General features: G+C 38.3%; 1 protein-coding gene across 10 annotated transcripts in view; it reads right to left on the reverse strand.

The window, feature by feature from the left end:
- The window catches only part of Nfia (nuclear factor I A), a 362,119-nt gene that overhangs the window by 65,580 nt on the left and 272,068 nt on the right, over positions 1 to 24,471 (reverse strand). For all 10 annotated transcript variants that reach the window (XM_074079960.1, XM_074079959.1, XM_074079963.1 and 7 more), the window contains one exon: positions 11,150 to 11,278. In XM_074079960.1, the coding sequence (XP_073936061.1) occupies positions 11,150 to 11,278 (129 nt within the window). The remainder of the gene's footprint in view (positions 1 to 11,149; positions 11,279 to 24,471) is intronic.

A 24,471-nucleotide genomic window follows, 5' to 3' on the forward strand; every position in this document is an offset into this window, starting at 1 on the left:
GAAATGCTTGTGTTCTATTACCAATTTCTCTCTCATTAACCTCAGCATAGAAGCAATTCTTTGTCTCTTCTGCCAGGTAGTAAGGGTAGCACTGGATTGTCTGCTTGATCATTAGGGCTTAATACAGTGCTCATCAGAGCAAGGCTTAATACTTACCTGCTGAATTGACTTAGATCAAGCAGAAGAATCTTGGGAAGAACAAAGATGCTTCTTGCCTTACCAAAAGCCATGGCTGAATGAGGGCTTGTCAAAGTGCTACTCAATCTGCTCCCGTGGGGGAAGTCCCTTGTTATTCCAAGCACCCTTGAGTGATGGAATGGCAAGCCCAGGCTCGCCCATTTCCCTGAGACCATGTCTGCTCTTCCAGGAGGAGAAATACACTCTACTTCTACACACACCAGAGCAGGTGGAAGAGAGAACCAGACACAGGGAGTATGGAATGAAGGATGTGAGACCACTTCAGGAGGACCATGCACAAAGAAAGCAAGCAAATAATGATAAGGGGATGGGGAGGTGATCTAAAAGAAAACTAATGTTCATTGGAGGCTTACTGCATATCAAGCCCTTTATTACATAGGTAATTTCACTTCTTCCCATTAATCCAGTTTCATACAGGTGGGGAAACAAAGACTGATAGAAGGATGAATGGCTTGTGCAAGCTTAAACAGACCCTATGTGGCTGGGCAGGACTGGACTTCTGTTTTGGCTGGCTCATGGCCAGACACATCTCTCTCTTCTGTACTCTTCTGCTCCCATTTAAATTATTGTTTTTCAGAGGATAAATGGCTTATTTCCTTTTGGAATTTTTTATTCACAGGTCCCTTATTACTGAAGTTGATCCTAGCAACTCTGACATTCTTCACATGTGTTTTGCACATAAGAAAAGGGGGTTGGTGGTGGAGGGAAGCAGAAAAAAAGAAGGAAGAAGAAATGGCAAAGGACAATGTAAATTTCCTGTGGACATATAACTTCAAAAACTATGTGTGTGCATGGGGGTGATTACATACACTAGCATCTACAAAGCAAAAGGTGTGGCCTAGAATGGTGGCTCTCTGATCTTGTAGTCACATGGACAGGATTGTGCACCCCATCGCCAGTGTCGGTGGGCATCCCTTTTCCTTACACAGATGATAAGCTGAACCACATAGGCACTTCGAAGCTGTAGCTGCATGCTACGGGAATTCACTTAACTTTAACATGATCTATGAGTCTTGATGGGGAGGTTCAAAACCCTGAGATGATGCTTAAATGTGAGCTTTCTACTTAAAACATCGAGTGTGTGTGTGTGTGTGTGTGTGTGTGTGTGTGTTGGTGTAAAAAGACAGCGAGAGAGAGAGAGAGAGAGAGAGAGAGAGAGAGAGAGAAAGAGAGAGAGAGAGAGGAAGAAGAGAAGTTATGCAAGTTCAATCTTGATTTTTATTTTATGCTGAAGTACGGAAAACAATCAACGTTAGATTAAGTGAAATCAGAACTGCTAGGGCCTTACTGTATGATGTGAGTTAGAGTTCAACTATAAAATACCCAAAAGTAGCATCAGTGAGGTGTTCTAGGATGCCTCGCTCAGAACCCCTGCCTTCACTGTGAATGCAGATTTAGGTCTACGGCACGTGTGTGAGTGGATGGGGGGTAGGGTGTGTACGGCTGTGTGTACGACTGAGAGAGAATACAAGAGACAGATTCTGAGGGAAAGCAGCCTCCTTTGACAGGATGCATCTAAATGTAGGTCCACTTGGTTAATCGCCCCATTCTCTTTAGCACGGGCCCCGCCCCCAGGGGCCTTTGCCTCTTGAAGAGATTAAGGAGCCAAGTGGTCTCACTGTCCTCCCTGGGACAACATATTAACATGATTCCACTACAGAAGAGCTCTCTTTAGAAGTTTGCTGCAGGGATGAGAAATTAACCCAGCAGGGTGTCCCACACATCTATCTTAGTACAAATTATTAGTGTAATAGAGCTTTTAGTTATGCATTTATCTGGTAATTATTGAACGGTTACACAAAACCAAGCTGAGCAGTCATGGCCCTTTATGAGGTTCGCTCGGTGGGTGGCCATACAGTTAATTTAGGATGGTTCTCCACCAGGCAGTTCACTTGCAGACAAATTAGCTAAACAGCCTTCTCCTTTAAATATTTTCCATGTCACAGTGAAACTCTTTACAATACAATAAAGGTACAGTTTTAATTACACGCTTCCTGACTTTTGTTTAGTTGTAGTTTTAAAACATTTGCTGGCACTGTTTTTTCCTTTGGCTGGGCATTAATAGCTGGTCTTAAGTATCTGGCTAATGAATTTAATAATTTCCTGAACTGAGACTTAAAGAGCCTTTGCTAAAATGCTGCATTTCGTTTTTACCATCTAGTTACCTCCAATGCCATGGACAGTGTTTCCCCTTAAGCTGGGCACTGCACTTGCACTAACCTTGACCACAGTCCCAAGTCTTCTTGCTTCTCTTTCCCATGCTGCTGAAACTTGGGACTTAGCTCTATGATGCCTGAATTTAAAAATCAACTCTGGCCATTCCTATTGGAGAAAGACAATATAATGTTTTCTCAAAAGGCACACTCCAATAATAGATAAACACCCTGTGAGTGTCTGCTGGCAGATTATCTCCGTGCCTTGTTAGCAACAGGTACTTAATTGCTTTACTGAGATGATTCAATTGCACTAAATCAGGAGAGACGAATTAGATTCTGTTGAGCACCAGTATGTTCTACAACTAAGTTAAAAGCTTTCTGAAGCAGCAAACAAGTTTGCAGGCAGGATAGGAGGAAGTGGAACAAACCTAACACTTGGTGTCTATGCCAAGGGTGGGCTGCCATGGTTATGGTAATGGTGGAACACCTTCTCGAGAGCTCATAGTTTGGAAAGAAACACAAATACCACAGGCAAGTATTCAATAAAACGTGACCAAAAAGTTTGAGCTCATTCCTCTTAATACCTGTCAAGGTAGAAGCTCTTAACTAAAAACAAATGTCAAACAAGTACATATTGAGCACTTAAAACATGCTCGTACTTCCCAACATGCATGCACCTGGATATTTAATATTATTATTATTATAGAAGAGGGATGGAAAGAACTCCCTGTTAGTACCAAACTTTCTATTCCAATCAAATTCTGCATTCATTCATTTATTCAGGAAGTATTTATTGAGTTCTTTTCTTCTATGAGGCAGGAGGCTGAGGGATTCAGGGAGGACAATAAAGATGTGGTTCCTGCCATCAAATGATAACTGCTGCCTCATATTTTACCTCTTCTCCTGCTGTTCTATTATTGCCTATGCATGTTACGAATCCTCACTCCTCCAACTGTTCCTGGTGACCTCAACTTCCTGGAAGGTGGTCTTACTGCTCATAATTTTCTGCAGTATATTTTTCTTGGCCAAACTGGGAGATACTGTTAACTTCAGACCCTCAGATGTTTCATCATTAAGAGTAGAATCCCTGTTTGGGCCACGAGGATCATGGACTTAGAGAGGTTTATAGAGCATATAAACTTCAGACTACCTTTCCAAACAGAAACCAGCAAGGCTCTTTGAAAGCGGGACAATAAATCTTTGGTTTATGTGACTATTGCTTTAGTACATCTTATGCATATTTTCAGAATCAGGACAATTTTACTTCTAATTTCCCTTTGTGTGTGTAAATATTGGCTCATAAGGACATGGGGATTTAACCACAGGTTTGCATTTTATATATTTTAATTCCTTAGTACCTAGTTGTCTAATAGCATAACTTATTTGCTATTGCTCTGTTTTGCATGCTGACAAATAGGTAAATGGTTTGAGAGCGGAGGTTAAGTGATGTGTGTTTGAACTCTTGCAATGCCAAATGCCGTGGTAGATCTCCATGGGGGATACCCTTTCCCTTTGCTCCCTATGCATCCCATGCTTCTCCTAGCACTATCTAGCTTGAGTATCCCTTTTCTGAAATTCTTGGGATCAGAAGTGTTTCCAATTTCAGATTTTTTTGTATTTTGGAATATTTGCCAAAACTTTACCAGTTTAGCATCTCTAATTTGAAAATCTGAAATCTAAAATGCTCCAAAAATTGGACTGGCAGAGTATCTCAAATGGTAATAGCACCTGCCTAGCAAGCATGAGGCCCTGCATTCAAATTCTAGTACTGCCAAAAAAAAAACCTCAAAATGCTCCAAAAATTGAGTACTGATATCACAATGAGAGATTTCATATTTTGGAGTGTTATTTCAGATTTTTTAGATTAAGGCTACTAACTTGTAACACAGCTGCTGGTTTTCCTGTTGTCTCATCTATAGGAGATAAGCATTCTGAGGACAGAATCAGACTTCTCTTGCTCACTATATTCAGATACTAGGAAAGCACCTTGTGCATTGTAAGCATGTGATAAGTATTCGCATAAAAATTAATGGATCCCCAGATGGTAAAAGATGTCTTCAAGTTAATATCAATATTGAAAAAGCCAAACTGACTTTAAAAGTAGCTCATAGAAACTTTGCATTTGCTAGCAGCAAGGAACCATGGGCTAGCAATATAAGTTAAGTGATTCCTTTATGGCTGCTATAAAAAATAAAAACTCAATGTAATAACACAGGTTATATCATGATTATCAAAAGATCTAAATGACTATGCCATGTCTTTGACTAATAAGAAGTGTGAAAACAAACTGTTTAAATAAATGAAGCTCATTTCTTCCAGTGGGGGAGAAAAAGTTAGGAACTACTGAAATAATGGATAAGCACTGAACTGGAACTTGAGTTCTGGTCCTGCCTCTGGCCAGCTCACATTTCTTATCTGTAAGAATGTAGGATATGTAGAACTGCTAGCCAATATATTCCTCCCCCACCTACAGATTTACAAAGCTCTAATTTTATACAGAGTGGCAATATGTTCAGCTAAAAATCTAGCTCTAGAGTTTCCAGCCTCCCTTGCAGCTATGAGTGATTGATCATATAGTATAGTTTTGACCATGTGGACCAAGATTCAACAAAAGGTGACAGAATGAGCCGGCAGGTACTTTCCCCCTTATCTTATCCCTTCTTTTGCTTGGAATGGAGATGTAAGGCAGGAATGCAATGGCCACATAATGAAAAGAACAACCTACTGAAGCACAGTTGATTTGGTTTCTTTTGTGTTACTATAACAAAATATCTAAGGCAGGTATTTCGTAAAAGTAAAGAAGTTTATTTGGTTCCAGATTCTGGTGGCTGGATGGCTCAAACTGCATGGTTCTGGCATTGTGGTGAGGGTTCCCTGGGTGTGTCATAACTTGGCACAGAAGAAGAAATGAAAATGGACATGTATAGAAGGGGTATGTGTGTGAGCAAGGAAGCAAGAGACCAGGGAGGAGCCAGGTTCATGTTAGTTTTTATCACAACCCACTCTCTTGAGCATTAATCCATTCCTACCAGACATGATCCACTCCCAGGAGACAGTGTTAGTCCATTCATGAGGGTGAAGCTCCCATGAGCTAATTACCTTGTACTAAGCCCTACCTCTTAAAGGTTCTACCACCTCAGCACTGTCACACTGGGGACTAAACTATATCCAAACCATAGCAATGGCTAAGAGAATAAATTTCGATCCATAAGAACATTTTGGTGCCATCATAACAGCCTTGAATCACATACTCTTTTTTATATGTGACACATATAACTGCTAAGTTTCTAAGTTACTGTTTTATGAGATTTTTCTGTGAGTTGCAGCCAAACATGATCTTAACCAACAGGGGTCATGTTGGACCAGAAGACGTCCAAGAGCACAATTCTTCCAATTCTGCTTTCCAGTGTGTGTGACTCAGGCTCCTTCTCATATTCAAGACTCTAAAGCACAGAGTGACTTTCCTTAGTGCAGAGTATGAAATAAAATAGTGATCATTATCCTCTTGCTTTTGGAAGTATCAAACACTTTAAACAGAAAGATACATTTCAAGAAAACTTAAATTTTCAAAAATCTTTCAAACTACTGCTGATTACTCCAAAATATTTTTAAAAAGGAGTTAGATCCATTAGATCATTAGGGAAACTTATAACTCTTGAAAAAACAAAGAGAAGACCAAAGATTTTTTTCAATGATCATGAATAAGAGAAATTGTCATGATTAAATACTTTGTGATAGTTACAACTTTAAGTAATGGTAAAAGAAAGACTTTGAAAGCCCAATCTTTCAGCTTAAAGTGCCCAACAAACGTAATAATGTATAATGATGTACAAATGCCTTTGCTGAAATTTAATAACTTCCTCCCACCCCCAGGATATCCCCAAATAGTTTAATCCCTTTACATAATTCTAACCACATAGAGAAACAGGTGGCAAAGTATCATTCCCATGGTACAGATGGCCAGACTGAGGCCACAGGTTAAGAGATTTGTCAAAGCCACAGAGAAAGCCACGATTAGAGAGGGGATTAGATTTAAGCAACCACCTGCCTCTGCCTTTATAATATAAACAGGAAAGTGGTCAGAATAGCATCAACTAAAACAAACCATCACTTTCAGCATCAAATCTTTACTTAGATAATCTTGTACAGTTTTCTTTAATGAAAGGCTATGGTTCTTCCCCATCTTGGACATTCCTGATGAAGAAGTACTGCAGAAACTGCCCTGTTTCTTCCCGCTGGTTCTTCTGAAGCAATGAGAACCTATCAGTGTGTGTGTGTGTGTATGTGTGTGTGTGTGTACTGTATAAGTATTTACATGTGGTTTGACTGTTTTTATTCATCTAACCCATAAAACCCCATGGGGGTTCAAAAGATCCATGTCCCCAGAAGTTTCCCTCTACAAGGGTGACAAGACATGAACATTAACCAAGAAAGCAGGACAAGGGGTGGAGTGGATGTGTGGACAAAGAACCTGCAGGAGTCTAAGGTGAGTGCAGATGAGGCATCTTCACGCTGAAAGTAACACAGGTGGAGAATCCCTCATCTGAAATTCCGGAGTCTGAAATGTTCCAAAGTCCTAGACTTTTTGAGCACAGAGAGTGCTCAAGTAGAGAAGTGACACAAGTAGAAAATTCTGTACTTGACTTTGTGTAATGAGTCTCAGTCAGGTGCACTAAAGATACTATATAAAGATAATCTTCAGGCTATATGTACAGGTGTATATGAAACATAAATGAATTTCATTTAGAGTTGGGTTCCATCCCTAAGGTATCTCATTATATATGTGCAAATATTCCAAAGTTCCCAAACTCCAAAATCTGAAACATTTCTGGTGTCAGGCATTTTGGATAAGGGATACTCAGCCTATACTTGAGCTGGGCTTGGGGGATGGGTAAAATGTTGACAGATGAATGCAATAGAGACAACATGAGATTTTCAAAACCACAATGAAAAGGGTTTATTAGCATAACCTACATACATAATCTATTTCTGACACCATACAAATGACTGCAAATACATGACTTAATTTATTCCTGACACAACACAAGTATTCTGAGGTGGTGATAATGACACATCTGCTTCCGAGAGGTCAAGCAAAGTGCTAGGGTCACACAGTTGGTACAGGTGGTGACGTTGGTTTCAAATACAGGTCCATCTGACTGCCTGAGCTTTTGTGCTTAACTGTGGTTACAGACTGAATTATTGTGTCCCCTCAAGATTCATATGTTGAAATCCAAAATCCCCATATGATAGGATTAGAGGTACCTTTGGGAGGTGATTAGGTCATGAGAGTGGAGCCCTTATGGATGGGATTAGTGCCCTTATAAAAAACACCATAGAGAGCTAGTTAGCCTAAGTTAGTTAGCTCTCCAGGAAGCTAACTAGATAGACACAGTGAGAAGACAGTGACTATAAACCAGGAAGTAGGCCCTCGCCACATACCAAATCTGCTGGTAACTTGATCTTGAACTTCCCAGCCTAGGGCATTGTAAGAAATAAATTTCTATTGTTTATAATGTCTGTGGTATTCTGTTGTAGCAGCCCACAGAGACTGAGACAACAATCATGCTATTCTGCCTCCCTCCAAGGCCCTAGTTTTTCTGCACTCTTTAGAGAGAAAGGTTTCCTTTGAAAATGTAATTTCTAAATATAACTTACATTTGCAGCCAAAAATAGGGCTATCATTCTCTCTCTCTCTTTTTTTTTTTTTTTGGTGAGGTGACCTTGCTTCACTAAAATATCACCTCCACCTAAGCATTGAGATGGACTATGCAGTTAGTGCTTAGTGACCATAGTTTTTCTGGTTGAAGCACTCCCATGAGAAATTTTAGGAAAGGCAGAAGTCTTACAACCTGGTCCCAACCAGAGATGATTATATGATGTGACCCTGAGCAAGAGAGCACCAAACAGAGTAGTAGCCCCACTCTTGTAGCCTGGGAACCTAATAAAAGACACACTTTTTTCATCCTTGAGGTCCTTTTTAAGTTTGATTTCTCTGGATTCTCTGATTTGCCATTTCTGGTTGTGGTAACTTTGCACAATAAAAAGTGGCAGAGGATGTACTCTCTTTTATATACACATGCCACTTTTATTCTACACTGACTCCCTTCTATAGACTCTCCCTTTTAAACTTTGGTCTTATTTTCTTAAAACACCATCACTGAGCTCCAGCTGGATATTGTTTCAAGTACGAGCTTTCCTACTGGCTCAGAGAACAGTGAAAGGGAATATAGTACCTGGAGCAAGTGCTTCTTAAATCACTAGAGGTTGAATTCCAACCTTTTAAAAATACTTAGCCAAAAAAAAAAGAAAAGTCTTATGTTAGCCTATCTCAACTCTGTGATTCTTACCACAAGCATGCAACTGAAGAATGTCATCACCACCACTCCAAGCCCTTCACCAAACAACTAAGGAGTGGCATGCAGTGAGAATAGATACCTGAGCAGACTTTCCAGAAAGGAGAACCAAGGATGCTGGGAACCATCTTGAATTCTGGTGAAAACAAAGAATCTCTGGTATTCCAAAATTCTGAAACTAGGCTTCTTTCTCTTTTCCTCATGCATATTTTATCACTATGAATATGAATAGGAGATCAAAGTCCAGTGTGCTATGGCCTAAGGAAGTCCACTGTGGTTCAATCCAGCATGCACCATTTTAATAAAAGTGCTTAGTTGCCTAGCATGAAGAAGCTCCTGGTCATGTACCTGTGGGTAAGTGCTAGATAGTTACATAATTTTCAGAAGTACATTTGTAAACCAAAACACATAGTAGGCACTTTAAGTATTTATTAAGTGATAATATATGCATTTTGCTTTACGCTCTTCAAGGAGTTTGTGAAAAGACTGCTTCATTGTAGTTTCTGTATAAGAATATGAGGTTGGGAGGAAAGTTTCATTCCCCAGTGGTGATGTCTCTATTTCATTGGAAAGACATTAAAAAATCAGAAGGTAAATGGAAAGTCAAAGAGGAAATTTACCCAGCTCTCCTGCTTGCTGGTGTACAGTTCTTCCTGGTCTTTATTACCTTGGTATACTCTGAATGTTTCATATGAGCATCTTTTTTAGATTTGGCTTCAATGTTATCTACAGTTAAGTCTCTATTTGGTACAAAGTGATAAATAAGAGCCTATCCACACTCTATACTTAAATGTTTGTTTTCTTCTATACCTTTCTCCTGCCTTAAACTGCATGTTCTCTGGGGACAGGAACTACTGGTCTCCAGTGTCTGTACAGTGACAGTTAGTTAATAAATCCTTGTTGTATGAATAAATGAATGAACCTCCATAGTCCCTTTGTCTGAGTCCTGCAGAAGTTTTTGCTGTCAACATTCATTTAGCATTTGAATATGCTAACCTGATCATAACACATGCCTTAACTTTGTGAGATCAGAAATATTCTCAGTAAAAGGGCTTAACATCTCTGACTCTCCATTACAGTTGAGATGTTCAATGAATGTTAATGAGATAATACCATAATACCACCTTATTTAAACAGTGTTACTTAGATGTGGGTTTTCAAGTTTACATATCTGTGTGTGTATATATATATATATATATGTATATATATATGTTTGTATGTATTATAAGCATAAGCATCTGTGATTGTACTACTTGTACATATATGAAACAATAAAGGATCTTGACAAAGTTGTAGCAATGGTCATAAGATGTTTAAAGATGAAACATGCAAGTTTTCATAATTGTCAATATAGAAATTGCTTCACATGGGAGAGCATTTATTTCCTACAGTGTGCTCTCTCCATGTGTATACTCTAGACACCCTCTCAATTGCCATATTTCCTGAGAGTACACACAGGGTAATCATAAAAGGATTCAGATTTGTGGGACTAACATTGAGATTAATGCAAGAAATATCAGTTTCCCCAGGCATATGTCAAAGTAGACAAGAGACCATAACTTCCTAGGATGCTTTATGATACCAGCTGGTAGATCACAGAGCTACCTAAATGAAAATCTGATGGAAGAATGCAAACGTGGTTACAATTATTCATACTCCTACTGTGGGAGTTTCATAAACAAACTAATAAATATTTTCATCTTGCAATAAGATCAAGTTAAGTGATTTGCTGACATTCTCTTGAGGTTTAAGGCTTGTCTTTAATGTGAAATACAAATCGTATTTCTTGTGGACACATTTAAATAATAAACTTAAAAGCACACGAGACTAAAATAATGAAAACATTGCAATGAAAACCAGACAAACTATCTACCACTTCAAAAGGAGTGAATGAAGACTGCTCGTCAACACCCCAGTGCAAATAACCTCAACTGCCACATACTGAAATTGAGTTTCATGGGAAGAGAATCAGCGGGAATGGGAGAATTAAAAAAATAAAAGTTGTGACTTGACAACGAGTGACCACATGGAAATACACACACACACACACACACACACACACACACACACACACACACACACACACACACACACACACACAGCAGCTCACACAAGTTGGAGGACAGATTTGATGTTAGTTCAATTTAAGTTACTGGTACTTCTTTGTAAAATAGCACTAGCAAAAACCAAAAATCCCAACTCCCACCCCCACCAAAAACCAAACCAAACCAAAACAGGTTTGGTGCCTTTTTACCTTAAGAAAGGAATAAGGATTTGATGCCAAATCTCTTTGGTCCCTAAAACTCCAAGACTACTCTCAAAGTTAAGAAATTGATCATTCACTGCCTTCAGAAGCATTCCTCATTGTCTCTCAAACTGCTGCTTTGGTCTCAAGGCTATGACACAAGCACAATCGAGGGTCTCTGTGGAGCAGCTCACCTCTGGGTCCGGTAATGACAGGTCTGTGGTGTTGTGTAAATGCTGTTCCCAGGGAGGAGGTCTGTGAAGGGGAGGGACTGCTGAAACCAGACTTCTCCGACTTCTTCAGTGTGGTTGGCGATGGCATTCCTGGCAAGAAAGATTGATTGATAAGTATACTTTTTAATTCATGGCGCAACAGCCTGTGTGACCTAAAAGATGGTACATAAAGAACTGAAAACTGAGCTGGGCTCTGGTGGCTCATGCCTGTAATCCTAACTACTCAGGAGGCAGAGATCAGGATTGAGCCCGGGTAAATAGTTTGAGACCCTATCTCGAAAAAACCCATCACAAAAAAGGGCCAGTGGAGTGGTGTAGGGCCTGAGTTCAAGCCCCCGTACTGCAAAAAAAAAAAAGAATTGAAAAATAAAAAATAAAAAAGGAACCCACCCGTGAATAGAAAATCTATTTTGAATCGCTTTGAATTTGTCATAGAACCAAATGACCTATTCCTTGATGAATAGGTCCATAATGAATGTTAATAATGAAATATCACTGTACATTATCTTGTTCAAAGAGGGTTTTTCATATGTGGTTTTTCCACATATGAATATATCTGTATATTTACTAAATCACAGTCCATTTTGGGGTTATTGATCTCTACATTATGTAGAGAACTCTAAACTATATAGTTTGCTTTATATCGGATCTTAAGTGTCCCCCCTCCCAAAAGATCCATGTGTTAAGGGCTTGATCCCAGAGCAGTTCTATTGGGAGGTGGTAGAACTTTTAAGAGGTGGGGTCTAGTAGGAGTTCTTTAGGTCACTGGGGGTGTGCTCTTGAAAGGGAATGTGAGACCTGGTCCCTTCCTCATGTTCTCTCTTACTGCCCGACCATGAGGTGAGCAGTTTTACTCTGCTTCCTGTCTTTGCCATCCAGCATCCCCACCTCTAAAACTGAATTCAAATAACCTTTTTCTCTTTATAAGTCAGCTATCTCAGGTATTGTCATAGTAACAGAAAGCTAACACGGGCTTCAACTTTTCCAGTGTTCCTAAAATTTGTTCAATGTGTCCATGACCTCTAAGACCTTCAGAAAGGAGGTTAGCTGAGCATGTGAAGACCTCACATACCCTTTTTTTGTCTTATCAAATGCCTTACTTCAGCACCAAAGCACTTTCTCCACATTTTAAATAATTTGTTTAAATAATTTTTATGTTTTAGCATAAAAAATGCCCTCAACAATGACAACTAGTTGCTCATTAAGTCAACTATTTATAATAGAAAGAAAGAAAAGATAAAAGCAAACAACTTAAATGTCCAACAACTGGGGACTAGATAAATAAATATGGTATAACCATTGCAAAGAATACTGTAAAAGAGTAATGGCATGGAGGGATGTTTATAATATAATGTTGATTGAAAAAAAGCAATTACAACATAAGATGTTGTAATCACAAGATATGTGACATAATTTAAAAAGGCATTTCTATGCACAGAGAAAGAATTAGAAGGAAATATGCAATGTTCTGTATACTGGCTTTGGGAGATTTTCATTGCCTTCTTTTTGCTTACTTGTCTTTTCTATGTCAGGCATGTATTACTTTTATGTTAAGAAAATACAATCAAGGCTTGTTTTTAAAAATATTATTTTTACTATAGTGTCTAAGTTTTTCACAGTGTTTCCAGCTTAGGAAATGCTTTGGAAAAAAAAATAATGGGAAAGCAGTCCCTTGTAATTACTGGATTTGTAATGTGCTCAGCAACCATGCTGACATACACAACTGGAGGCATCATGCCAATTAAAACAATAAAAATTTGGACATAAAAATAGAGGAAATGACTCCTAGTCTCCATATCACATGACAAATCTGGGGTCTCTTAAGTTTCAGCATAAAATTGGTCTGCACTGATGTCAAAAGAACCAAATTTTGTGTTACTTATACATGTCAACTTGTGATATTTTCTGTCTATAACCTGAGAATTATTTCTGTGGACTAGAAAAAAAAGAATAAAATAATATTAGTATTAATATGTAGCTATTACTGAGTAATTGCTAATACTGTGTACTATGCTGAGCATTAGATTTATCTAGAAATTCAGTTTGTTTGGCTATATTTACATATATCTTTGTTATTTCTAATCACAGATTTCCTTAATGCAGCTCTACAACACGATCTTTGAGTATAACTACACTCAAAAGATTCTCTAAAGGTAGAGATTATATCTGTTTTACCCTTGTCTATGTTTAAGATAGTTATCAAAGGGTCCAAACACCAAGTGGCCCTAAAAGGTATTTAAACTCTCTGTACAAATCTTGCCTTTTTCTTTGGCTTTACCGGTAGATGCTTAGACACAGCAAAACTGGGGGTTTGACCCCCCAAGAAAGAAACAAATTGAAAACTGATAAGCACGTTTGCATAGCCAGATTTAAGTACAATATATAGAGTGGTGTGAGATTTCATACTAACTTGACACACCTGGATCAGATCCTTTCTAGATCAGTATCTATGTGATTTGAATTAAAAACAAAGTCACTAAGCCAAGTGGCTTTAGTTATATTTGTTTGTTGAAAAGGTCAACTAGTTGTACCACACCAGTGTTGTAACACAGGTAGGATACATTGAGGTTGTGGATGAACATTCAGCATAACCTAAGATATGTTCAGGGAAGAACTTTCAAATAAAAAAAAATTAAAGGAAAAAAGCTATCTATCCCTAGTCACTCAAGTTTCTTTTGCACAAACCAACTTTTCAGCTGCCAACCAGTCTACCAACTTAAATTCTGTCAAATGCCTGAACTGTGTCATGAAAGAGACAAAGACATAGAATAGAAAATGAAAAACATCCAAACTTTGAAGATCACAGATTTTTTTCCAAACAATGGAATCACTGATAAAGCCTCATATCTGAACTAACTTTATGGAAGAAAGCAAATGGCTGGACTCAAGAAAACCCATTCTAAGTACTGTGGAAACATAGATGAAATTTTAATCCACTGATTACCTTTCCATTCTCATGGAATTGTAAGTGAAATTTAGGTAATAACAACCATTAAGAACGATCATGTTGGTAAATCAGTTTGAAAATTGCAAAATTTAAACCTTCATCGGAAGACTTAAAGAGGGAAGAAGCACTACTGGCATGCAAGAACAACAAGCCAAATGATGTCTGACCTTCTAAATTTATCACAGCCAAGTAAAATGAACCCTAAGGCTGCCATGAATCTCCAAACTACTTTGTGTTTCAATTTTTAAAGACTTGTATTGAACACATTTCATTATTATATACTTTAATATTTTCTCTACATGCATAATGTATGTTTTGGTTAATTTGCTTTGTATACTTAATTGACCAGATGAAATTTCAAAATGGTAGTAAACTGCTGTATGTTAAAAGCAAGAGAACATTAATATTTGAAATCAAATTTGGTGTCTGAACATTGCTTTAAAAGTAAACTCCTTGTTCAAGTTTCTCTTGCCAATTATGTATGCACAACTGTTACACAATTACTGTACACATTAATGACTAATTGGGCTTTCCATTAATGAATCAAAACTTTGATTTCAGTGTATTTTCTAGAAGAACACAACTTTAAGGAAGCTGGGACTTCAGTCTGAAAGCCACAAGGAACTAAATTCTACCAATAATCACAAGAGTGTAAAGAGGATCCCAAGCTCTTGAAAGAAATGCAGCCTGGACAAAATTTTATTGTAGCCTTTAGAGACCATGAGCGAGGGACCAGTAAGCTATGTGTACACTCCTGACCTGTGGAAACTGAGACAAAAAGTGTGCATAGGTTTAAGTTGCTAAGTTTGTGTGCTGTGTTGTGCAGCAATAGAAAACTAATACGATGTTCAACTATAAGACTACTGCCAATGTCAGCAATGCCTACTCTCCATTACTCTCTAGAATTCTAGAAGTTTCCATTATTTTTACCTAATCCACCCTAACTTGTGAGATTTTTCCACAAGAATACACACTAATTCAGAGAAAATGGTTAGATATGGGTGCTGGGAACTAGTTACTTCCCAAAAGATAAACATTTGAAAATTTCTACTTTCCCCTGATTCTTCTAAAGAAAAAGCAATGGCCAAATCATTTTGAATGATATTAAAAAATTCAAAATGAATTCTTAGGGCATCCTGTAAGGAATCAAGGTGTATTTTAGGTAACATTTTTGTTGCAACTTGATGTTACAGAAGTAAAGAGAAATAGGGAAAAATCATAATTAATTTTAACTTCTCCTCTCCCTCAAATGACTTTGACCAAGAACTCTGCAGTGCAACAGTGAAGGAGATGTTGCAGAGAGGAGAGAGGAGGCATGGTCTGTGCCTCTGCCAAGGAACTCCCCACTGGGGCTATTTTCAGGAGTCAGAGGAGCTACAGGAAGAATCGGAGAGGAGAGTAGGAGCACCATAAACTTTAATTATTCCAGTGACAATGGACCAACATGTTGCGTTTCTAAAAGGGGCTCTGTGACAAGTCAGTGTGTGGGTGTTTACTTTGTGAGAGGGGTTATTCAAAAACCCATTCTCCTGTAAAAAGTTTCTCTGGTAAATGCTACTCAGAGCAACAGGACCTTGTCTGATGTGTTCCTTGTAGGAGCTTGGGGTGTGTAATTCAAGTTGCATACGAAGATATAACTGGTACATGTTCCTTTCTTCAAAGTGCCAAAGTCCAGAACAGCAAGTTTAGTTTCAGTAATGTTCATTGATAGGCACAGACTGGTGAGAGAAACTCTGAAAACAGGCATCCTGTGCACATTAGTTTTAAATCCACATACAGTAACATGCAGTTTTGACCAAGTAAAGTCAAAAACATAATGAATAAAAATCCAAAAGAAATTTCAAAAACAAAAATGCTGAATTCCCGCTCTCACATTCTACAGCTCAGCAGATGCCGGGAAGGTCTCAGTCAGTCCCAGGGTGTCCTCAGTTGTGCTTAAATTGTGTGTTCTGCGGAATCTTTCCCTGCCCTTGATTTTGTAAAAACCTGCCTCCCCAAAAGTAAATGATGCCCCCATGAATGTACTTAATTTAAGTGATAAGGTGAAATTTTGAGATTTGTTGAAAGGCAGTATGTCCTTAGAAGTTGGGTGGCATTGTGGGAAAAAATAAAACAAGTGTCCTCAGTATTAAGATAAAGAACATGACAAAAAATCTAGTTTTTGGTGGGCAGTGTTAATGTGTACAACAATAAGTTTGTGAAAGCCCTGGAGCCTACTCCATGTGATTTCAGGTTATGGATGGTCAGATCTACCACACATATAGTGGAGGTAAATTTGGGTAACTTTAGAGCACTGAACACTATGCATTCTGAGCATTTGTGTGTTTTCCTCAATGGCAGTCTCCTTGGAACTACATACCTGTGGATAACAAGGGTATACTCAAATAAGCAGGCTAGGGAGAATCCTCAAATTCTGTAAGATGGTTCTTTGTGACTTTGGATATTCTTTGGTCCACTGTCAATTCTAATCCCCAGTGACCAATTTTTATAACTCATAGTATCAGAAACTATTATGCCAAATCTCAAGGCTACTAGAAGCCTTTGTCCCTCAAGTGACCCCAAGAGAGCCAGGAGGCAGCTGATGAGAGCAAACCTCTGCATATCAATCATTTCCAAAAGTCACAGTGCAAATAATAAACGCTACAAATTGTGGAGTACCTACTATGTTACAAATATCTCGAGTCCTTTCATTTCCAGATAGCTATATACTATTATCCCACCTACCTACAACTTAATATGGCAGGAATTAGATATCAAGAGATGTTAAGCAACTTGCTCAAGATCATACACTTCCTAAGTAGTACTTCAGACCCAGGTCTTGTGACTTAGTGAATGTGCAGGCTTGATAAAATTTTGATTATAGCTTATGAGACCTTGAGCAAGGGTCCAGTTAAGCTATGCTCAGATTTAAGACAAAACTTTGTGAATATGCTCTTCTCTTGAAAGAGCCAAGACAAATATTAGTGTTTTCAAATTATGGGTGATTGTGGGTACCTGAGACTGCAGAAAGTGGAACCCTGGTCAAGAGGGCTACTGCATAGGAAGGACAGAAGAGGGTCCACTGGATTTGGCAACATGGCTATTTCTGATAATCTTGAAAAATGAGCTCTATGACAGTGAGGCACATGGAAGATTGGGCATAGTGACTTGCAGAATCAATGGTAAGTAGGGAAAATGGGTGTACTCAGTTCTTTCATGAAATTAAGTCTGTGGAGAAGAGCAGACTCCCTAGAGTAGTAGCACTAGGGAGGACAGAGGCAAGAGTTCTTACACTTGCATATTTTATAAAACATCACACTCCCTCATACAGTTTCCCCAGTATACAATTTAAAAAGTATACTATTGAAGTCAGTAAAGTATATCGATTGCCGAAGCTTCTAATTTGATTATCCCAAAGGGAAAAAAAAATCAAAGGACGGCCTGGGTGATGGTGGCTCACGCCTGTAATCCTAGCTACTCAGGAGGGAGAGATCAGCAGGATTGTAGTTCAAAGCCAGTCCAGGCAAATAGTTTGTGAGATCCTATCGCAAAAAAACCCTTCTCAAAAAAGGGCTGGCAGAGTGGCTCAACCAGAGTTCAAACCAGGACTGCAAAAAAAAAAAAAAAAAATCAAAGGAAGGTTATATTATCTGCAAAAAAAAAAAGTGTAAAAAATAAAAGTGAGTCTGAGGCATAGGAGGAATTTTTTGCCGTATATATAAAAGTGTTTTCTTGGCTTTAGGAAGGATCACTTAGGATTTTATTAAACATACTGAGTGTATAATCCATGAGTCTAACACAGAACCTCCACAAAATAAATATCACGGAAACTTAGAAGAAGATAATGAGATAATGACCCACCCAAGAGAGTAAGTTATGAAATAGTATTATGCTCATTTAATATTTACAGTAGGTCTCCTGCCTAATCAACAAGTTGAAGCAACTTCTATAAAGTCTCCTGAAAATCATGTTACAGCTCTCTTTGTAACCAAGGAAGATGACAAGTCTCCTCTTAAGATTGGTATCTTCCAAACCTAGACTACATATTACAATTTGTAATACCACATTTAACCAAAGGCCATAACACACATAATTATTTAGAACTCAGTACATCCTGAAATTAAGGAAGGCCTTTGAGCAACTTAAGTCAGCGTCACAATAGGCAACTAGGAAAACTCATAGGAAAGTGTGGTTTTATAGACACCAGCAAAAGTGTTTCAAGGAGAAGCCTGTGATTAACTGAGTTGAATACAATTGGGAAGTCAAACACAGTAGAGCGCCCCTTATCCAAGGAGGGCAGGCTCCAGCATACCCAGTGGATGACTGAAAGGGTGGGTAATGCCAACACTATATATACTGCATTTCCTGTACATAGATATCTATGATAAACTTTAATTCATAAATAGGACACAGTTAGAGATTACAACAATAAAATGGAATAATTGTGACAATATAATGTAATAAAAATTACACAAATGTGCTCTTCTTCTCTTGAAGGAGCCAAGGCAAATTTTAAACTTTCTGGACCACAGATAATGGTGGACAACTCAAACTGCAAAAGGAGAACCCTGGACAAGGGGGCTACAGTACAGTGAGAACAGAAAAGCGTCCACTGGATCTGGCAGCATGGATGTTTCTGCTAATCTTGAAAAATTAGCTCTTAGAGAGTGAGGCCCAAGGAAGATTGGGTAGAATGATTTGCAAAATTAATGGTAAGTAGGGAAAATGGATGTAGTCAGCTCTTTCATGAAATTAAGTCTGCGCAGGAAAGCAGGAAAATAGAGTAGTAGCACTAGGGAGGAGGAGGTAGGCGAGGGACAGCTTTCTGAAGATGGGAGAGAGTCAGCATGCTCATATGCTGATGGGAATGGTCCAGCAGGTATGTAGAAAGCAATGACTCAGAGCAGAGAAGAAGACTGGAGGAGAGAAGTTTGTAAAGTGAGAGGCTACACAGTAAGTGGAAGAGCCAGGATTTGAACCTAGGGAGCCAATGCTCTTGCTCCTTTAGGTTACCCACTCTTCTGAGATGCCTGTTTTTGAAGAAGAAGAGAGTACTATTTGTCTGTCTTATTGATATAACCCTACCATGAGCTGGTTTAAATTGAGCTTATTAATGATGCTGAAACATTTTTCTTCCTGCAAGCATTCCAAATCTGAATGATGCTCACTGCTACTATAAGTGTTCCTGTGAGGCATTCAGATTCTCCTGCTCTCCAGGTCTAAGCGTGGGCAGGAGAAAGCCCTGATGTGTCTGTCAGCATAAATTTCAGTGACATTTCTCAAGCCCAGGATGGAAGTTGAGTACCAGTACTGTATTTTGCAAGCCATCCACCTGCAGTAGATTTATGCTTAGACTTATCTCTTCCAGATGCAGGGCTATGCTGCACTCTAGCAATTCCTCTGCCCCACAAACAATAGGACCTTTCCAGACCATTTCAACTACTTCTTGTGATTAGATCACTTTTAGCTGTGGTACTAAATAAAGGCAGTGATTGGACAGACTATCCCACAGTTAAGAACCATTTTGTCCCTATGGGTGTAAACACATGCTATGTGCTATGAGGACACAGTTGAAGATACTGCATTTTTTCTTAGATTTGTGTCCTAATGATAAGAACCCATTAGGGTTCATTCTAATATAACTTACTATAATTAACATACTCAACAATAAAAAAGGTAAAACATTTAGACTGTTCTGACTTAGCCTTTTTCAGTGAATAAAAATGTTTTAAAATCATTTTTATGATGGAGAGAATAAAATGAAAGTTAACAAAGCTTCTGAGGTTTATCCTTCTTACTCATTTAAAATGAGCTACAAGGACCCCCAAAAGAATTACCACATCATAAAGAAGTCCAGATAATTTAAAAGGCTTGGTGATACAGTGATGTCTTCCATTTTTTAAAAATAGGAGTATGGAGTAAAAATGATATGGATTATTCAGGAGGAAAGAAATGATGAATTCTCTAATGTATTCCAAATGTTCACTTGTGAGTGAAAATTTACAACCAGAGACAGTAAAGAACAGACACAAGGAAAATGCCATATAAAACTCTGGTGTCTGTACCAACAACGCATCTCTTGCCTTTTTAGAGGATTTCCTTTCTCTTCAAGGTAAACATAGACACCCCAGTGACAGCACCAAAATAAGAAAATTGTACTTCATGCTCAGATACTCACGAGAGGCTGCAGATTCTCTACTCCCCCTCTGCCCTGCCCCCACATTCTATCCCCCAATGTTTTGGGGAAATAATTGATTTTGGCTCAAAACAGCAATCATACACATTCACAGAAGGACTGTGGATAAAGAAGAAATTTCCGAGAATTATTTTCTTTGCATAAAAATAAATGTAATAAAGCAAATCGTTTTGTTCATTCTGTTTAGATTTTCTGATGAAAAAGTAAACTCCTCAATCATACATGTTTGTTTTATATCTTCCCTATCCAATATGGTAGCTACAAGTTGTATTCACTACTTAAATTTAAATGGCTTAATTAAAAAATTCAGTTGCTCAGCACAGTCATAGTTCAAATGCTCAATAGCCCTATGTGACCAGTGGTTAAAATTCTGAACAGTGCAGGTGCAGGATATCTGCATCACTGCAGAAAATTCTATTGTACAGCTCTGGTTCAGTTAATAACAAATAACTTTCTAGTTTTTTAGCCCTGCTGTACAACATGGTTAAACCCTACTTTTGTATTTTTTCAGATTGTCTAGGCCTTTTTTTAGGTTCTTAAAGCAAAGTACATGTGGTCTACAAAAACAGAATTGTATAAAGGGGGAAAAATATGACAGGCTTTTTCTCTCCAAATCCAACAAGCTGGAGGCAACTCAGTGCACAAGCTTTGTCAATACCCTTATTGATGCTTTACTCAGCATATATGATTAGCAAACATGAGTGTGCCACCGGTAAATTTTGACTAGAAAGATGGGTAGTGGGCCATGTTCCATGGTGGGGATATCCTGCACCAGGGCTCTATTGGTCCCAATATTCCTCGAATACGTGCAAAATTCTTTATTTAAAATAAATACTTTATTTAAAGTAAGGAATTTGAAACTGATTGAAACATTTCACAGGGGAAAAAGAATAGAATTTTAGGCCTCTTCAAATTGCTTGAACTGTGAAATCAAGTAATAAACACTAGAAAAGGTTCTGTCAGCTAGAATCTAGGCATGGTATAGTCAGCGTTTTCTTGCTAAACCTTATTATGGCAAAGCATTTGATTTTTCATCTCTGCACTCTGTTCATCCCCACAAATAAATGACTTTGACCTCCACCTGTTACTTAGTGAAATCTGCCTGCCATCCTTCAATAGCCCTATTCTTTGCCTTCAGAGGCCTTTGAGTTGCTGAGAAAGTGGGAAGGTAGAGCTGTGCCATGAATTGAGGTGATATCACTTTGTAACTATTCAGTGGTTCACAGTTCAAGCTGGAAGCTACACAGCAAAAGAAAATGGATTTTTTTTTTAAAGGCAGTGCCTGTGGATGCTGGAAGGGGGCAACACATTTCATCATTTGAACATGAAATTTTTCACAGCAAGAGGCTCCCTCTTGAGCTGTTATTTAATGCAGAAAACTTCTAGACCATTCCTTATAGGAAAACCTCTCTCTAAAAGTTGTGCCTTCATTTCAGATACATGAGCCCAAAGGTCATTTCAAAGCCTGAAAATATTTCAAGTTCAAGGTTGCTCATTACACTGATATTTTGCAAAACCAAATGAACCACCAGCCTCAAATACAGCTTCATGAATGCCAAAAGACCATGATATCATTAAACACTATTCAAACAAACAAAAAAACAATAAAAGGGAAATAATTATTCTGACATAAATCATACAAATACATGAGTCACTGTCTGAAGCATAAGATCTAACAAAATAGTTTGCTTTTTTAAACAACTAACAATGACATATCAGAAGAGTATTCTGTGTAAAGTTTTATTTCTAATGATTAATGCTACGTTCAACAGAGGAGATGGTGTCTGTCTAATTACATTAAATACTTATCTGAGAGGGATCAGCGGATGTTTCTGCTCACTGTCATTCTTTGTGACAACATAATGATAGATCCGTTTACTTATGAGTGCAATTATTAAAAAACCGTGCTGTTTTCTTAACTGTCTTCATCTCTTGGAAATATTTTATTAAAAATTACTTATCTGACACTGAGGGTAAATGCTTGGCAGAGCTTTGCATATCAATTAAGTAAATGAGTTAGCTCCATTCAATCAATGTCTTTGTTGAGTTTCTTGTTCAAGTTCAGTGAATCTTGCTCACCATAATGCTTTTATACTGGAGTTAATGATTCACCCTTTTCTTTTTCCTTGTCTTATTTGCCCAAATTTTAAAGTTTGGTTTTTACTTATACTAAAAACTGCTCATGGCCGACATTTTCTCTGGAGTCATGATTTAACACTTCTTTTTCACATTCACGCCTTTTTTTGGAACCCAACACAAGGATCCAATTTTAAACAGACAACTCCCCACAGGCCAATCAGAATGGGTTGCTAGCTATACACCATCTTTGTGGCTTTTTCTACTCATGCAATGAACTTTACCAAGCACTTGTGAGGAAAAGGTCTTTCTCCAAGATAAAAACAAGAAAGCAAACCACCATGGGCACTACAACTGGCTGTCCCCAAACCAAACGACTATTTCCATATGTGTCTAACGAGACAAAACTGGGTTCCTGTTTGTTTTTCCCTCCACTTACTAACTCTCAAATGACAAGTGTCACCAACCCTGCCTTAAATATGGAAGACAACCAAATATGAGTATTGGATTTAAGTAATTACTGGAGTGCTCCCACTAGAAAGAGTTGATCTGTGTCTCTGGTTTTAGTCAACTTAAAGCAATTATCAACTAGTCCAAGTGGCAGGTAATGACACTGTGATAAACTAGATCTCTGCAAGTCTCCAAATGTGTGGCTAAGACAAAAATTTATGTGGCTCAATATAATGACTGTGTTACAAAGATTTTTTTCTTTTAAACTAAAGGCATGTTAAGGCTTCAGTGCTGACAAACTCATAAAAATATCACGAACATCAAAGGAGAAAAATTACTAGTTAAGTCTTTTGAGGATAAAATTTCTGAAAAAAAAATCACCCACTGGAAGAAAGAACTCTTAAAATTAGAAGCAGGTGTCACCACCATGAAGTGATAAATATCAAAGAGTAACTGGCCCCAAAAAGCATTCTTAAGCATCCCTTACTACTTTTAATCCTTACACATGTATTTTGACAGTAGAACATACAGCGCTGCTTATATAAGTCCCTAAAGAGTGTTCAAACGTGAGAGACACTACACAACCACTTTGATAAACCCTCTCTTCACCTGGGTTCATGACATAGCTAAGAGGCAGGTAGCAAATTCTGGCTGGCATTAAGTCATAAGTATCATGATATCCTAAAATTCATTCGTTTTGGATGCTAACCCTAGTTAAGTAGTTTCTGGGTTGGGCTAGCTAACATGGCAGGAAAATCTGGCACTGAAGAGAACTTCAGATTAGAAATGGATGTTGGGTTGTCATTCTTTGAATTTCTAATCACTTGAGCTAATTTCTCAACGTGCAAATGAAAACTTTCAATCCCCTCCCTATATATACATAGTGGAAGAGCCCTAGAGATTAAAATGCCTCTTCAAAAGGGAGATCAATAAAGTGCTTGCCCCACATTAAACAATGAAGTTCAGTTGGGTGCCAGTGGCTCATGCCTATAATCCTAGCTACTTGGGAGGCTGAGATTAGAAGGACTGCAGTTGAGGCCAGCACAGGTAAACAGTTGGTGAGATCCCATCTGCAAAATACCCAGAGCAAAATGGACTGTAGGTGGGTGTGGCTCAAGCAGTAGAGTGCTTGCTTTTCAAGTGCAAAGTCCCAAGTTCAAACCCCAGAGTCACCAAAAAACCAAAAAACCCCTAAGCCAGAAAACATGGATATTCAAGAGCCTTGTCTGAATGAATCCTGAACATCCACAGCTGTCTATGGTTCTCTACAGCGGGCTGAAGGCACTGGACCTGAGGCAGAGTTCCTTGCTTCAAACAAACAGGAGAATTAAGAACCAAAGTAACACTGTATTTGAGAGTCCAAAGGCTTAAAAAGGGCTTTTAATTGGTAAGGGGGGGGGAAGGTCAGTACTATTTTATTCTGAAGAGCCAAGTCAATTAAGTATTTTTAATAAGCTCATTCTATCTCAGTTTAATTTTTCATCAAGTTTAAAATGCTTTAAAATAAAGTTGACTTTGTATACCTGAATCGTCCTCCCATTTGAGAGACATAACTTTGTGATTGAGGGCTGGAGGAGGGGGGGTCCCTCTCCATTTTAGTACTTGGTCTGTTATTCAGGAATCCATCAGGAAATA

Source organism: Castor canadensis, chromosome 7 (assembly GCF_047511655.1).
Source record: "Castor canadensis chromosome 7, mCasCan1.hap1v2, whole genome shotgun sequence".
NCBI classification, from domain to species: domain Eukaryota; kingdom Metazoa; phylum Chordata; class Mammalia; order Rodentia; family Castoridae; genus Castor; species Castor canadensis.